Source organism: Xenopus tropicalis, chromosome 6 (assembly GCF_000004195.4).
Source record: "Xenopus tropicalis strain Nigerian chromosome 6, UCB_Xtro_10.0, whole genome shotgun sequence".
Lineage (NCBI taxonomy): Eukaryota > Metazoa > Chordata > Amphibia > Anura > Pipidae > Xenopus > Xenopus tropicalis.
The window spans coordinates 51,901,041-51,919,065 of record NC_030682.2 but is presented as its reverse complement, the minus strand read 5'-3'; the positions used below and the strand labels follow the sequence as shown (position 1 = coordinate 51,919,065).

At 36.9% G+C, this 18,025-nt stretch overlaps 1 protein-coding gene across 2 annotated transcripts in view; it reads right to left on the bottom strand.

Moving 5' to 3' along the window:
• Positions 1-17,998, bottom strand: part of atp2c1 (ATPase, Ca++ transporting, type 2C, member 1) — a 50,495-nt gene extending 32,497 nt beyond the window's left edge. The window contains exons 1-6 of one of the 2 annotated variants that reach the window (XM_002937743.5): positions 17,835-17,998; positions 14,577-14,790; positions 6,756-6,866; positions 6,088-6,204; positions 4,420-4,509; positions 2,202-2,237 (exon numbers count right to left, since the gene is read on the bottom strand). In XM_002937743.5, coding sequence (XP_002937789.2) covers positions 2,202-2,237; positions 4,420-4,509; positions 6,088-6,204; positions 6,756-6,866; positions 14,577-14,714 — 492 coding nt within the window. In that variant the 5' untranslated portion in view covers positions 14,715-14,790; positions 17,835-17,998. Of the gene's footprint in view, positions 1-2,201; positions 2,238-4,419; positions 4,510-6,087; positions 6,205-6,755; positions 6,867-9,156; positions 9,274-14,576; positions 14,791-17,834 lie in introns of those variants that run through there. The other variant, XM_018094993.1, reaches the window with a different exon arrangement.
• Positions 17,999-18,025: the final 27 nt, after the last annotated feature.

The following is an 18,025-nucleotide window of genomic DNA, read 5'->3' as shown; positions in this document are numbered from 1 at the left end:
CTGAGGCAATTTTTCTTTAACGCAATGCTTATGAAAAGCCATTATTGGCTGAGCCCCAGTAACACATAAATTCTTTTGGTATGTTTCTATAAGGGGATTATTACACAGAATGAGGGCTACAAAAGGTTACAAAAAAAGTTCTGGCCCAACAGACTAAGCCAGGCTGCTTTGGCAACACAGTCTGAAAACAGTTGCCAATTATAGTTACTGCAAACATTCTTAAAGGAAAAGGAAAGCTACTGATACAGTTTCTTCCCAACAGATTAGCCACAATAAGGCAAGCTAGAGCACTATCTCTATACCTGAGCAAACAGCCCTAGAAGCTCTTTGTGTGTGTATTTAAGACAGCAGCTGTCATATTAGCTTGTTGTGACATCACTCCCTCTCCTCTTGCCTGTCTCTCTCTATCTCCTAGCTCTCTGCCAAGATTACAGCAGGGAGAGGGAGAGAGAAGCAGTCTGTGCAGACTCACGTCCGTGCCTGGGAGGTTTGAGCAGAGAGAAGGAAAGCTGCTGCAGAATCCCATGTGTACACAATAGAAGCAAAGGAATGCTGTGTTTCTTTTGACAGAGGACTCAGAGCAGCATTACTGTAAGTGTTTATTGGGCAGTGAGGTTGTGGAATGCCCTTCCTAGTGATGTGGTAATGGCAGATTCTATTAATGCCTTTAAGAGGGGCATGGATGAGTTCTTGAACAAGCATAGTATCCAAGGCTATTGTGATACTAATATCTAGTCAGTATTAGTAGTTGTGTATATATAGTTCATGTATGTGAGTGTATAGATTGGAAAGTATAGGTTGTGTGTGCTGGGTTTACTTGGAAGGGTTGAACTTGATGGACTATGGTCTTTTTTCAACCCTATGTAACTATGTAAAATCATTATACAATTTAAAGACTATGAAGCTATTTTGCATCCTAAGGATCTCAGAAACCCATTGGAGGACCACATCAGGGCTGCAGGGCTCATAAAAATACACTGCTATAAGGCATTTTATGCCAACAGCCAGTCTCTAAGTTCCATACACATCCTTGTATTATTTTAAAAAACTTTGTAACTAAAAACCTCTGGCTTTGAAAATATATGCACTGGCACAGATATTAAACGAACAGTGTTACTGGGGACCAGAGAATGTGCGTTGACTAGCCCCTTCTCTTTTGTGTGCTTGTAGCTAATTTGGCCTTACCGGCTGCACTTCCATTGCACTTATAGTTTTACTTTGCCTTGGAGTGCTCCCACAACCCCCTTTTTGTTTATGTCTGTACTTTAGCAGAGTTATCCTGCAGGAAAACTGACAAAACTTCCATGTGGTTGTAGCACTCATACATCTGTCTCTTTATTGGTAGTCTTAGGTCTTTAAAAGGGGGGTGCTGGTCTAGGTGATTTCTCTTTAAAAGCTTCAAGTGGGGGAAGATAAAGCCTGTAAAACCAATGCCCTAGTTTTGTCAATCTAGAAAGTTAGTGGTGGGGGAGGACCAAGTCCTCGACTAACACCGATGCTCTAGTTAGGAGACACTTTTCCCAAGAAATGTTACCATGCAAGGATGTGCCAGCATATGACCACAGGTAAATAATTAGGACCACCATATGGGAAAAACACCCCTGATTTTGAATATTTAAAACTGACATATACTGTGAATTTATGCTCTGTCTAAATTGGTTCTTGGATGTTGCACTCTAAAAGGAGTCTGTTCATATGGGCACACAAGACTTTTCTTTATTATAGAAATTTAGGTATCTTTTTACTGTAAGACAAATCCTGTAAGCAAACATGTGGAACTCTCCTGAGTAGGGCTCATTGTTCTGTGACTGTGTCAGTCTCCTACAAAACTAGTTATAGAGGACAGTAAAAGCTTACATTAACATATTTTTAAAGCCACACAATGGGGATCAGAAAATCCATTGAAAGGTTGGATCGAGAATTATCCATTTTGTTTCATTTTATTGTAGATAAAAGGGACAAATATACTAGTAGTCACTGCAATGAAATTACAAGAAACCTTTATGTACACAAAATTAAAAGTAATTTGTTAAACATACAAGATATTGCTTATTGCATGATAATATGTTTCCTGAAATTAAAATACAGGTAAATCTTAGCAATATATGTAGTTACTTGCAAAGCATAAATACATGGTGCTTCTAAGAGAAGACATGCAAAGCATAAATACATGGTGCTTCTAAGAGAGAACATATGCTTACCTGAACAAAGGCAACAGTGACAACTATAAGTATAGCCTGAAAAAAAAAAAAACAAAGAAATTAGTATGCAACCAAAGTTTTACTTTATTCTTACAGCTATCTGCACAAAGCTTAAATAAAGCTCCAATCAGGACACCAGAAACTTCTACTGCACTTGTAAGACTTCATTACAGAGCATCCAACAATTAAATTCTTTTAAAGTAGAAGGAAAGGCACAATCACTGGGGGGCCAACATGTTAGGCACCCCTGCTCGTAGGTACCCCAGGCTGGTGCAATATTCTGCAAACAACATTTGGCACCCCCCTGTGAATGTAAGGGGCAAAAAGTAAGCTACTAACTACTCATTGTTGGCTTGCATCATCATGTTACCTACATTTGCTGTAAAAATCTGTGACACTCTCCTTAATGGTTCCAAATACATAATTAAAAAGGTTGTAGCTAGAAAATATTGCATAGCACAAATTTCCCTACAGACTCAGAAGTGCTGTAAAAGGCAATAATTAAAGGCTGCACTGTAGGTGATAGAGAATAATGGTGCAATTAATAAAGATATAAAAGATTAAGCTCTACAATGCTGCTTAGCAACAAGAAATACCTCAGTGACTCACATACACAAACTCACAAACATAAAGGGCATCTGTAAAAATAAAAACTGCAACAAGCATGTCTTTCTGTTAACTCTGTCCCAAGAGCTGCGACTACTATGAAGTTCAGTTTTAACTACATACCTAAATACTTATTCCATTTCCTAACAGACAGCAACATGTATTGTTAAGTGGAAGCTAAAAAGTGTTAAAGGGTTCTACTAATACATGGAAATACAGAAAATAACATCTGAGGATGTAAAAAAACACACAGAAAGCTAAAATTCCAAGACACTGTTAGAATTTTGTGAGTATATATTTTTAAATTTGTAGGTAAATGACAGGAGTCAATTTTTTTTTTATCAAAAAGCTACCTGAATTTTGTTTTGATAAAAAAATGAATACGACATATTGCTTTTTGACAGTATACTAGAGAACTGTATTAAAACGCTACAAAACAGGCTATTTTTGTGGTCTATAAAAACACAGAGTCAAAGGTTATATAAATATTTTTTTGAGTAAGTAGCACAGGGATAACACTCTGTATTGTATATAGACAAACCTACGTGGATATGTGAGGTAAAGTTAAAAAATGCTAGCAATTTAAGGAAAAACAATTGGTATACAATACGGAGTTCAGTTTTGAGAAGGTAATAGGTTCCTAATGGCTTTGCTATTCAACCTTTGTACTTTGTTATAATTAAAGGGGATGTAAATTCAAAAATCATAATCCTTGTGTGTGTTATTCAGACCCAATGAATTCAATTTGCAATATACACCCATTAAAAATACTCTACCATTATTAATTAGAAGCCTTTGTATTTTGCATCTTATGTTATTCCCCTGAAATAAGCTCTGATCAAAGCTTGTGGAAACCTACAAGGCCAGTGGCCGTCCTGATGTGAAAAAAAGCAGGGACTGTTCTACATCAGACTTGGGAAAAAAAGCAAAAGAGTTTGTTAACTGGGTTGTCAATGGTCAGTTTTTAATAAGAGCAAGTCAGGCACAGATAGGCAACATAAGCAGAGAGACACTGATGAATAGCTCAAATTAGCTGTGTTTTAACCCAGTTTAAACTGCTTTGCCAACTGTTTTTTTTTTTAGAACATCATCTGTTATAGTGATTATTTTATGGCTATATATATATATATATATATATATATATATATATATATATATATATTATATACACACACACACACACACCACTTAGTTTGCTAAAAATGTAGTTTGTAAACCTTCAAATGCACTCAGGAAATATATATCACATATGTTTCTGCCATTTCTTATTGTCTCAAAATAGGTCTGTTGTTCATTTGTAAGATACATGGTATACAGAGAAATGTTCTTGGTTAGTGACACCGAATAAAATGTTGCAGCTGAGGAACTGATGTTATTTCCACCCTCAACAGAGAGTATGGCATCACTACCATTGAAACTGAAGAATTCTGTGACAATGCCATGCCAGGGCCTTACATTACTCATTAATCAACTGAGATTTCATATCTGCAGCAAAGGATACTGAACCTGTAATGCTTTATTATAAAACATGATTACATTTTAGTCCCTAATAAGAGCAGGTAAGCAAATAAGAGTTAAGACATTAAAGCAGGCATAAAAAGTATTCTCTTACCACAGTTATACTGACGGCATCATCAAACTGTTGCATTAAAATGCTGATGACAGCAGAAGCCAGCAGGAGCATAAGAAGAGGATTTTTGAACTAAATGAACACAAGAACAAATGTTATGAGATTGTGTAGTATATTAATTATTAGTAGTAGTCATTGTACTACAATCTTTTAAATAAAGTGTCATGCATAAATAATAAGAATTACACTTAATCATATACACCCAGTGTCAGTCTATGAAAAACACTCATTTTTGACAAATGCCAACATCCTTAGTCCCAAAAAGAGTCCACTTTATTCCTGCAGAATACTGTTTATGCCTCAACAGTAGAACAGTATGTGCCAGAATCAGCAGTCTCAATTTTTCAAAGCCTTAAAACTAACTTTGCCACCTTCTAAAGGTGGCCATACAAAAAAAAAAAAAAAAATGTAGAAAAACGTTCAGTGCATGTATGTAACCCACGCAATCCCGAATGATATTTTTGTACAAAAGGATAACAGTTGGTTCATCAGTCAAACGCATTTAAAAAAATTAATCTATTGTTGAACCATAATGGCCAGTGCATGGAGTATTGCCTAATGAGGCAATTCTTGCTAATGAGATAAAGATTATTCTGTCCTGCTGTTTCTATCAAGCTGTCAACCAGAATGATCGGCCTGTAAATGGTACATACACAAAAATGAATAACAAAGGCTAACTAAAAAGATTCTTAATATTACTGCACACTTTGACGTACAAAACCATCTTCCTCTGCAGGTCAATTCCTGAGCTTTGGGCAACTTGGGCCAATGACTAGAAATAAAAATGCACAGTTCAAGCAGTTGCCCAGAGAGGCAGGTCGTGGGCCATATTCACCACCATCAAGCCTCTCCCAAACCTCTCGCACTGTTCCGGCCCTTTGCAAACCCCTCTCGCACTGTCCCATTAGGCAAGAAATCAGCATCTTGGTTATGTTATTACTTTTATATGTATGCACATATTTATATCCACCATATCTTGTAATGTATGCTTAGTAGAAAACCCATTGTTCATGAGGCTTACACTACAAGTCACACCAAAAGTCAGATTATCCATATCAAAGGGATTCCTGTAACTGGTAGTTCAACTGTTTGTGTGCTACAGCAACCATCTCATTATTGTTTATGAGAAACCTTCTCAACAAGAACAAAGGGCTAGTCAGGTCTTTAATCAGGTAACTGAACAGTTGGGAGGTTAGCTGTGGGAAAAGTTGCTGAAACCGATATAAAGGTTCCCCTTAATATACATTTATTGGTGTCGATTATCTGTCTACTTTCTCAAAAGAACCTTACCCCTAGTAAGAGGGGTGAATAATATATCAAATCTTATAAATTCCCCCTCTAATTACATTGGAGATGAGGCAGGTACATAAACTGGTGTGGCACATACTGGGCTTTGTCTCGGGTTGGGTTAGGACAAGCTAGAGTTGGGCTTGGGTTGAAAAATCTTCACACATCACTAACTAGCAATAGTGACATATTGTAGGATTGTGTCTGTTTTAATTTAAATTGTTAACTAACTACTCATAACCCAAAATACCTTAACATCTGGGAGCCTTTTGCTAAATATGTTGGAGATGGTAGCGGCCGAACCCATAAATAAGGGATTCGGTGCATCCCTAATATATATTGATTAGAATATAGGTAACTCACCTGTTCAATATATTTTTTCCAAAGAGGCTCGCCTTCACTAATATCAAATTCATTCCAGCCATGGGCAGCTCTCCTATGACAAACCTCAGGGTTGTTTAAACCACTCTGAAGATCAGCCTGAAATAATTTTACAGAAATTAAGCAGGGGTTTAGTTAATGTTATTATTAAATATCCAGTAAAGCATATTGGCATGAGCTGTTCTGTTCTGGGAGCCTCATTTATCTGCAAGTTCATATTTAGTTACCAAAGTTGGAGCAGAAACATTTGTTCTTATAACATAACCTTATCTAATGGCCAAATTATCTTAATCTTTGTTTTTATAAAATGAAAATGCTAAAGTAAAAAAATATATATCCTCACAGTAGGGTATTATCTGAGGCATCATAAGCTGAAGAACTTTCCATGGCAATAACACCTGTGCCAGGGTAAGTAATGCCCTGCATTAAGTACAGTTCTGCAGAACCATTTAAGGGAATATTGGCTCTTCAGACCTGTGCTGCACAGAGAGCTCTGATCAAATCCTACTTCTGGCAGTTTTAACACTGGCATGTCCCACTCCCATAAATGGGAAGTGATCCCTTGGATGTACTGAGGTTTTAACGGTCAGTTAAGGCTTCAGTGGGATATCACCATTTTTTTCTGACATAGTAAGTTGAAGTTATATTACCTTAAGAATCCAGGCTACTTCACTCACTGGTAATTCACTTGCTTTTTTTGAAGATAATACTGGAATCATTGTATCATTTTCTGTGTTAGTTAACTGTTGAAATCTTGAAGCCTGCATATAAAATGAATTAGGGAAAAATAAAGAACAACAAATAATGGGTATACAAACTAGTCTAAAGGTGGCCATACACGCACCGATAATATCGTACGAAACCTCGTTTCGGTGCCTGTATGGTATGTCGGCGAGTCGACCGATATCGCAGGAAGCTGCTGATATCAGCCGACTAGCTGATCGGACCAGTTTGAAAATTTTGATCGGGCACCATAGAAGGCGCCTGACCAAAATCTCCCTTCAGCACTGAATCGGCAGAAGGAGGTAGAAATCCTATTGTTTCTACCTCCTTACCTGACGATTCAGCCCTGAATGGTGTGTGGCGGATCTGACGATGTTTCATCGTCAGATCGCCACGTGTATGGCCAGCTTAATACATAGCTATAGATTTTTGAAAATAACAATGAAAGTTTTGTTTAGATATCTTATCAATCATTCCAAGGGCAGATAAACTCTTATTGTGATTATATGCTACCCACCAGGATGGCCAACATGCACGGTTCCTTTTGTTTAGTCAATAGGTTAAATGAGATCTAAATGGAAGCTGCGCTCCACTTGTTTTATTGTACAGTCTAAAAATTCTGCATGTCAAGGTGCCATACATTGACAGATGCTCAGGATAAATGATCCGTTGTACATGTCCAATACCAACCTGCTTTACAAGTTTAACAGCAATACTAGGCCACAGAGTAGTGGAGAGGTGAGAGGCTGACCTGTGTTATGCCAGACTGATCTTGCCTGTCACCACTGCATATTTAAAGTGGAATATATTTCACAGCTTGATATGGAAAGCAGTGACAGCAGGAGGGCAAGGCAATAGCCTTAGTCTTCATTTTGACAAGCTGTCCTTCATATTTACAACATGAATAATGGTTCCCTAAGGCATATGGCACATGGGGCAATTTAAACTGTGGCTGCAATCAGGTGGAAACCAATAGTAGTCAAATTTCCCTTATTTTTCATCACTTTACATAGTGATATATAAGAAACTCACTGTTTTGACCACCACCAGCAGTCCGTTTTTTTCCCTTTAAAATGAAAAAAAAATTTTCAAGCATTTTTTTTTTTTAACATAAAACATCGGGCAAACTGCCCAACCAAATCACAGCAGATATGGCCCTAAGTTTTCAGCTCATATATATCAGAGAACTGTTTTGTATGATTTGTATGACAATAATTTGTTCTGATAAAGCCTCCTTCCTCCTACCATTTGTAACAGCTTGAATTCCTATAGTATATCTGACCTTTTAACTATTTCACAATACAGTGAAAAAGAGCAATGGGCTATCTGCATTGTTTGTAGAACTGAAAATATCCAACTGCTGACATACAGTTCAGGAATATTCACAATGTGGCCTTTATTTAGCCAGACATGATGGAAGCGGTTGTTTACATGAAAGCTTCAGTTTGGACATCAAAAAGCAAAATAACGGACGATGCATGTCTGGTACATGGCATTATACAATTTAAAGGTCCACTATACAGTTTTAGATTTTTCTTTCCCAATTCTTCTTAATGAGGGGGCAAATTTATAAATGCAGATTTAAAGATATATACCATTTTTTTTTATAATTGTTTTAGTTCACTCTATTTTTAAAACATATTAATTACATCACATTCAAATGGGTTATTCTACTTAGTGAAACTTATTTATTTGTAAGTAAGATCATCTAGTTATGCTTGGCATGCTTCACTGCACCCAGCTGCTAAATCATCATCTTTCCTGCTCCATAGCATCAGACCATAGCATTTCCTTTTTAAATCCAGTCTATTTTATACCTTTAGGGTACAGTAAACTCTTGCTGTGGGAAAACTTCCCTCAACAAAACAGAAAATATCATTTATGGCACAAAGCACACTGCAAAGTATAAAATGAAGCTCCCTCTTAATACTAGCTAAAGTCTGAAATTTGCTTTGTTGGTCATGGGCCAGTGCTGACAAGGGAAGGGTTGTTTTTAGTGGCAGCTTGCATGCAGTCTGTAATACAGGTATGGGATGCCTTATCCGGAAACCCGTTATCCAGAAAGTTCCGAATTACATAGACTCCATTATAAGCAAATAATTCAAATTTTTAAATTTTTTTCTCTGTTATTATAAAACAGTACCTTTAACTTGAACCTAACTAAGATATTATTAACCCTTGGATTGGAGGCAAAGCAATTCTATTGGGTTTATTCAATATTTAAATGATTTTTAGCAGGTTTGAGTTAATCAAGAGATCCAAATTACGGAAAGATCCCTTGTCTGGAAAACCGCAGGTTCCAGGCATTCTGGATAACAGGTCCCATACCTGTATTAAGCGTTCTGAGTCCGGTCACAGTGATATCCTTCTGGGGATTTGTCTACTGCCTGCCAGTCTGAATCCTGATTCTTGCTTATAGTGATGCTGGTTTATTATGCAAGCAAGCTATAGTAAAAGGGTCACAACAGGCAGTAAATTATCATAATTTTCCGTATGCAACTCCATTACAGACATAAATTTTGAGGAATACATGTTTCAGACCATTAATACTGAGTGTTGTAATGTACTGGGGCAGTGGGTTCTGGCATAAAATAGATGAATACTTACACATAAGAAGTACTGGCATAACATTATATTGGGAGGTATTTTTTTTAGAATATAGCCTTTAAAACCATATGTACAAATATTTATGTTTATTTGTAAAAGAGTAACTGAGCCTGATTTATGTCAATGGAAACGTTCATACCCATAAACATTCACATTTTCCTATGCAGGAAAATAAGTCAATTTATTTTAAAGCACTTTTCCATGAAATTACACTTCTGTGCAAAATATTACACCCCCAGGCACAAGCAAATATTCTTTATTTTGATGACAATATTGTCATCAAATAAAGACCCTTAAAAGATATATAAAACATCATACAAATGTGTTTACAATAAAGCTTATACTTGAAATTGCAGCCACACTGAGAAGGGTAAAATATTATGCAACATCTAAAGTGCCAGAGAGTTGAATTATTGTGGGTATGGTAGTTTATCTCCCAGGAACTTGCTCACAAGTCTTATTCCAAGGATTTGCCATATGCTTTAATCTCAACAGGGAATACTCCCACTGTGACATTAGCCTTAACAGCATTAAATAGAGATAATACAGTCTGACCTGGCAAACCCTGTGCTAAGAACAATTTCATATAATCACTGATCTGCTCTAGATTTCAAAAGGCCTGGGCTGCCCAGAAAAAGAATATGAGGGTTTAGCTAAAAAATTCAATATATTACTATGTTTTAGAATATGCATTAAACAACCCAATGCAATACTGCATCCAGTACAAGGTTACAGTGACCTGACGTGTATCCCAGTTCCCTTGACAGGCTTTAGACAACAGAGCCCCTCCCATTTGCTGATAATTATTAAGACTGGTTTGGCTTGTTTCTTAAGTATCAGCAGTTTATTTTTAGGGCATATTATTTCAGCCCTGTTAGTTGTATCGTTGGTACCTCCATTGATAAATGCTGGTCTCATATTACAAGCTGGCTTCTGCAATCTTTAAATCAATTATGGCTTTCATTCATCAGCACATATGCATGCATTTTCATGCTTTTAGTGTTTAATTTAGAATATTTCCCAAATCATTCACTAGAGACGATTTCTTGCATGCAATATTTCATCTGGGGCAGTGAAACAGAAACAATGGGTTTATCACTGGTTGGTTTCTTAGACCTTAGTGATTGCCAAAACTGGTATAATTAGAAGCCAAACCCCTAAAATGACACTAAGGGGCAGATGTATAAAAATGTGAGATTAGAGGTAGCCCCAGAAAAACTCGCCTACTTCCTGTTCATTCCTACGGAGTTTTTAGAAGCATATTCATCAATGAGTGAAAGTCAGAATTTACTATTTAATAAATACGCTTCTAAAAATCCTATAGGAATGAATAGAAAGTAGTTGAATTTTTCTTTGGTGACCAAGATCTGACATCTGCCCGATATTTGGCCAAATATAGGTCAGGGAGGCCTGTCGGAGGGCCCCATACATGGGCAGATAAGTTGCTGAATGGGTCTGAAGCACCCAAATCGGTAGCATAAATCTGCCCAGGTATGGCCACTGTAAGGGATTGTACTCACAAGCATTTTTTTTATGCGTTTAACATGCATTTGAGACATAGGTTTTAGCGCATCTTAATGAATTTTGCTAATTGATTCTATTATAATTCTGCCTGGTTGTACTCACGAGCATTCAGAGTTGGCTTTTACTGCATTTGCGTTTTTAGACGTAACTGCATTTTCTTGCGCTTGACAAACATTTATATTTCAGTTAAATAAAGGGTTGCATTTGGAACTGACAAACATGCGCTTAGCAGCTTAAAAAAAAGAAAAAATGCATGCGTTCGTAAACCTATTAAAAAACACTCGAGAGTACGAGCCCTAAGGAATTAGAACTGATATTCTTGAGTTTAAATGACATGCACATTTTTCATATATATTTTAGGTGTTGCTTGCGAGCACACTGCAGTCTACTTGAATAGCTATTAGTGAACACTATTATGAGGAGTGAATGTGTGTACTATACTAAACCAATATATTATGAAACTACTAGAAACCAGCAACCAACTTTTAAAGTGCATAAAAAAGATCTCCTGAATCTTGCAGGGAATGGACTCCCTAAAATGATTTTGCTGTAAAGCCCAATATGTTCTAGTTAAAAGGAGAAGGAAAGGCAAAAACTAAGTAAGCTTTATCAGAAAGGTCTATGTAAATACAGCCATAAGCACTCACAGAAACGCTGCACTGAGTTCCCTGTCAAAAGATTTGTTGTGTCAGCTCTCTCCCCTCTCCTGCTCCCCCCACCCTCAAGAATGCTAAGAACTCCCTCCCCCTCTTAGGAATGTGGATCTGAGCCAATAAGCAGGAAGCTGACTCATAGTCTAACTAACTGAGCATGTACACTTTATTATTATTAACATTTATTTATAAAGCGCCAACATATTCCGCAGCGCTGTACAATAAGTGGGTTTCATACATTGGACATACAGAGTAACATATAAAGCAATCAATAACAGATACAAGAGGTGAAGAGAATGGGCAAGACCAGGGTTGTGAGAGGTGTGGCACAGGGTATTGCTTTTAGCAGCACACTGACGTTATGTTAAAGGAAAAGTAACACTAACATTTTTGAAAAAGCTATTCTACCCTGCACCAATAACTGCCCTATCCTGCAAACTCCTTAGTATTTTGAATGCTTTAAAAAGAAAATACCTGTTAAAACTTGGCTTCTTGTTAACTTAACTAAGGCGATACAGCAAAGGAAGGAGCAGCAATCACTATGCGACGATCGATTGATCGAGTCTAGCCTTCCTTCTGTGTAGGAGGGAGTCGGGCTTGACTCGATCAATCGAGGTGGGCAATGTCGGGCTGATAAGATTCCATTAGATCATATATGTTGCTAGGCAGGCAGGAAGTTGGAAAAGGACTACACAACAATGCACAACAATCTGACAGCAAAATCAAAACTGCTTGATTGATATCTGGCCAATACGCGGCCATACAGAAGAACCCCCCCATTTTACATTTTCCAAGGGACCAGAAAAAAAAAAGTGTAAAATCAGGGAAACGGGTTAAAAAAAAAAACAACTAAAAACATATTCTTAAAGTATACAAAGTACGGCAGTCAGTTTTACTTTGAAATAGAATATTTACTTTTTGTTTAATAACAAGGGTTAAGCGGTGCAGAGTTACACATACATGCATGGTCTCTCTGACAGTCCCATGCACAACCTAAAGCAATAAGTAATTTGTGCATGAATGTATGAAGTGCAGACTAATTGGAATTCACTATTTAGAGATAGAACAATGGCAAAGTATGCATGTTAGCATTTTACACATTTTAATTTCACTAATAACATTCATAGAGGACAAACAGCTAGTTTTGGGAACAGGACAAAACATTTTTTTTTCTATGCAACATTTGGGAAAACGTATTACAAATTGGTAGGATCACAAAAAAACAATATAACATGCAGGAAAACTTAAAATGAGGGTAAGATTGTAAAAATGTAAAATTGAAGTCTGTCATTGTGCACAAGAGTCAGATTTCAACATAGAAACACTCTGATAAACAGGTATAAGCAATGAAAAAAAAAAGACTGGAGGGATGTTCAAATGAGCCAGAATTAAATACTTTACCTTGGTTTCTAATTACTTGGCAGTGTCAGTATTAACTTTGTGAAAAAGAAATAAGCTAGTCAGAGAGTTCATATTGCTCCTAAGCATTGTACTTCCTACTGAGCAGCTCAGAATCACTTAAAAACAGAGCTTTATGCTAACGAAAAAGCCACAAAAAATTATTTCCCTATAGTCCCTGGTCACAATCATATGCTCATTATAAGAACCATACACTACCACACTAAGGCATAGTTAGAGATTAATCCCCACTAATTTGGTAACTAAAAATGAAAAAAAAATTGGAGAAGCAGATAACAGAAATGTTCTTACTGTAGTAAACAGATCAACCCCCTCACCATGACAACATCCAAATCTAGTGTTGCCTTCGATAGAGATTACCATCTGTATATGAAGTGCATTAAACATCAACAAGATGTTCAGTTAACATCAATATAATATTCAAATATTCATATTTAATCAAAGGACAATATGCTCTGTAAATGGAACAGTCTTCTGCAAGTGAACAGAAAACGGATTCTCAGTTAAGACAGCATGTATAAACTACAAAAGGCTACACTAAAAACATAAATGGGTACTTATATGGATATCTATGGAAACTTTTATTGCCAACATTCAGTCAGGAATAAAATGTTAAAATGTTAAGCTGCGGCACAAGGGTGTTTTGACCTCTTCTGCCCTCTAGTAGAAAACCAGGGTGGTCAAAATGCCCCTGTCGCCGGCTGTAATATACGTAGGTATGACAGGCGGAACTTTGTGCAAAACTGCTCAAATCTGTTAAACCTAACATGCCTCTCTCATGCCGGCATAAAAACCACTGCATGTTAAAAACTGAAGGATCATCTATATATAGGCATCTGGGTTGCAACCGAGACAATTACTAATCATTTATATAAAAAAAAAAAAAGTTGAGAAGAACTGGTAATGATATTGCCAAACTCCATCAAAAATACACATGGTGAAGGACTAATAATTTCGATGGGCATTTCATTGTTACAGAATCTTTTGCAGTCTGAATTGTACATTAGAGCTGTGTAGTAATTTGTAAATGTTTCTTGCTAAATCCATACCACTGTGCAGAGTTTTCTCCTGTTTAATATACCAGGGAATCTAGATTAGTAAATGCATAGTTATATTCAATGTAGTTACTTGGGTGAAAGTCTGCTGTTTGACAAACTTAGTCACCACAACAAAAGTTTCACAGAGTTGAATTTGCAAATAAATGTTGTCAACACTTGCATAGCGGTCTCTCTAAACCTAGATTAGTATCTTGGCACTCAGTCAACTAAAGTCAAGTCAAGTATTTGATGGTGTGCAAAATCGACCTTATAACAGATAAAACACTTTCCGTCTGGTCAGATGTTGCTCCTCAAACCACAAAATGAAATCCAAAGCCAATGTGCCACTTCAAATGCAAGACTGATAGAAATAAGTAGAACCATTACCAAGATAAAATGACCAAGGGGCAAATTATAATATAAGTATAGTTTATATTACTTCTATTTAACTTCAGTCATCCTTTCATATGATCAAACCCTACCTCCAATACATGGGCCGATCTCTTACCTTGACAGCGAAACTGCTGTCAGGCTGTGCAATTCCGCTGTTTCCCCAACTGGTAATGACCTCGTTTTTTGTCTTCCACGCAGAAGTAACACACCGGTCGGAAGATGTAACTGCTTCAGGATCTGCTGTAGACGTCATAGCCTCCTCAGTTACTAGAGTAGAGGGGTGTGCCCCCAAATGCTGCCGAGTGGGCAGAAAACAGCGCGGTAAACACCTAATCAAACAGAACCAATTGTAAGTATACTTATAAACTTTTTGGTTTGTGTATTGCATTTAAACAAATGTCAGTACCTAAAATAAGAGCATTATAAAGCATTACAATGTAACATATACATACACTATATATTAAATATTCCTTTACACATTAAACTTTGCTTGAATTTTACATAGCAGAAATCAAAGTTGCCTGACATTTTGTTTAGCATATGAATAGTTAACCACTGAAAGTGCTGTATTGGTTTCCATTTATTTTATGATTTATCAAGGCTGCAACCCAGACTCCTTACATGGTTTTAAGGTTTTGTAAATATCAGGGATAAATCAGTTATTCAGAATAGACTTTGGAGACGCTGTTAGTCATTGTTCACAGCTCTCCTCAACATGCAACCATGCTAGAAATACATTCAATACTCCACAACAGGACTTCATTCATTCAACAAAAGTTGTTCCCTTAAAGGGGTGGTCCACCTTATAGATAATTATTAGTATGTTATAGAATGCCCTATTCCTAGCATTTGCAGTTCGACTTAATTATTTTTTAATTATTAAAAAAAAGTTATTTACTCTTGTACCTATTTCCAGCTTTCAAATGGGGGTCACTGACCCCAGCAAGCAAATGCCAACGCTCTATGAGGCTACAGTTTTATTGTTACCTTTTATTACTTATCTACCTATTCAGTCCCTCTACAATAATTATTCTAGTCTTCTATTTAAACCACAGCCTGGTTACAAGGGAAAATAAGACCCTAGCAACCAGATTGTTGCTGAAATACCAAACTGTAGAGCTGATGAACAAATAACGAAATAACCGAAACAAAAAACAAATATCATTATCTACATCATACTATAAATTAATTTAAAAGTAAACAACCTACAAGGTAAACACTACACAAGGTTACTGATGCTTGTGTTGAGAGTTAAATAGTATACTAGTAAATAGTATATCCAAGCATGGAAATGTGCTTCTTGCTTTAACCTGAAGAGCAAATACAGTGGTTGCAGAGGAGCGTGAAATGTAACCCTTTGTTTCTCTTTTGCCGCCCTGTTGCCTAGTACCATTGACTTAGAAGAGCATGCAAATTTGTAATTTTGCAATTCCTCCATGCTCATATCTTAATAAAGAGAGGAGACTGGTAACAACTGTGTGATAGAAACACAACTGAACACCTTTGCAGAAATGTTTTGCTGCTGTTCTTGTGGGCCAATATAGTTCATAAAGCTTGGGTTCATAAATACCACTCATTTTTGTTATGACTCTGCTCCATTAAAAGAGCAATGTGTGTATTACTTTTTCAAGTCACTTCCCACGTTGGACAACAGAAAACACCTTTTGTTCTGTGTTCTCGGTGGACAATGGTGAATGTGACAAGTAGGTGGAAATTCCAGTTGCACAAAGGTAAGTGACTGTTGGAAATTACACAATTTTGCTAGTGCAACTTTTACATTGAAAAGTCACATGAAGCACTAATAAATCTCCTGTCTGACATGTCTTCTCTGAACAAGTGAAATAATACAAGGTGCCATCAAGCATTATTTTGAAATTTACTTTGACAGCATAAATATATAGCTGCCAATATATAAAGAATTGATGCACTGCCATACACTGTTTTTAAGGATACTGCTACAGAAAGAGCTTTCTAAACATTTCAGTGAAAATGTTCCATGGAAAAATTGAAGCAACAAAATGAGTGCACCTGCCCCCAGTCACTTTAAATGCTACAATCATGGAATAAGCATGTCACCTTAAATCAAAGGCACATAAGTTAATTTCAGATGTTCACAGTGGGAAGTGAGAATCAAAACTACTTATAAAGCACATCATCTTTTTAGGGTGGGCAATACAGCAGTAAGACAGGGGGCTTAAATGACAGGTGTAAAAGAGAGAGGTCAGAAAACTAAGTAAGTCATCCCATAAAATAAATAATAGCTGTAATTTAGTAAGACAACTAACTATAAACAGGTGTTTTCAGACAGACATTTTGAAGTTTAAGTCCCCCTGCCATTACAAAATTTCTCAAGGACTACATTATCTAGAAAAAAAGGTTACATATATAGAAAAACGGTCTGGGATATCAAACTGTTATTATCACCCTTTAGTTATCTAGTGCCAATATGTCATGTAGCATATTATATAAATTGTTCAACTAAAGCTGGGCCTCAAAGAATACCTAATGAATAAGCATGTATTTCTATTTGGCACAGCTGCCATTTAGGTAGGTACACAATACACTGCTTTGGGCTGAAAGGGGACCACTCCACAATTTAAAGACTACTAACTACAAATTATTAGTTTTAGGATTACTTCCTCTAGCACTAGCGCTGCCATTTTATCTCAAAATACTGGACTGAATGCCTCTGTTTAATCCAGAACCATTTCCCAGACTGGGATGGTACAATAAGGGCAAGTGGTAACCCTACCTATGATTAACAGATGACTTGTGAGACAGGACTTGTCATATAATTGCCAGTGGTCAGGGAACAGAGTATTAGATTTTCTCTAAAATGTGTCTATCCATAAATATTTTATATAGTACAAGTATTTGGCTGTCTAAGACAGACAGCCAAACTTACATGTAGCTACAACTGTAAGCATGTAAAACATGGTTTAATTGATCACCTGGGTTTAAATATGTGGATAGATGTTACATATGCACAAGTATATACAGATGCATGTACACAGATATATAAAGTACAATAGCCAATGAGTGGCACCCACCAATGGATTCTGGGAAAATAACTCAACAGCACCTGAGCTGCCGTATATGGGATATGTATGAAAATCCTGGTCCGAGTTACGGCTGTAAGCATGGGGTAATCGCGTTTGGTTCAAAAGACTCATGACAAGCTCCCCTATTTAAACGCTAAAGAGAAAGGCGGCGTTGTTTTCATTTGGATATAAAAGAAAACACTAACAATTTCACATTCCTAATCCTGTAAACAAGAATAATACTAAGACACGATCTAAAGAAGAAATGGGTTAAAAGAACATGAGGAGGAATGAGACCAAACGGTTTGCTTCGCTGTTCTATTTACTCTTACCTAGCCGGCTTTATCGCCACAAACAGCTGACCCAGTCATATCCCGACGGGCGACGGTAAGCCTTGTACAGCAGACTAAGAGGAAGTGAAGCGCAAGCATACGAGCCGGGGGCGTGGCTGCGCAGACGATTGGCTTGTTCCTCCAAACTGGGCTGGGTCCGAAACGGAAGAAGGGAGTGAACATGACGTTTT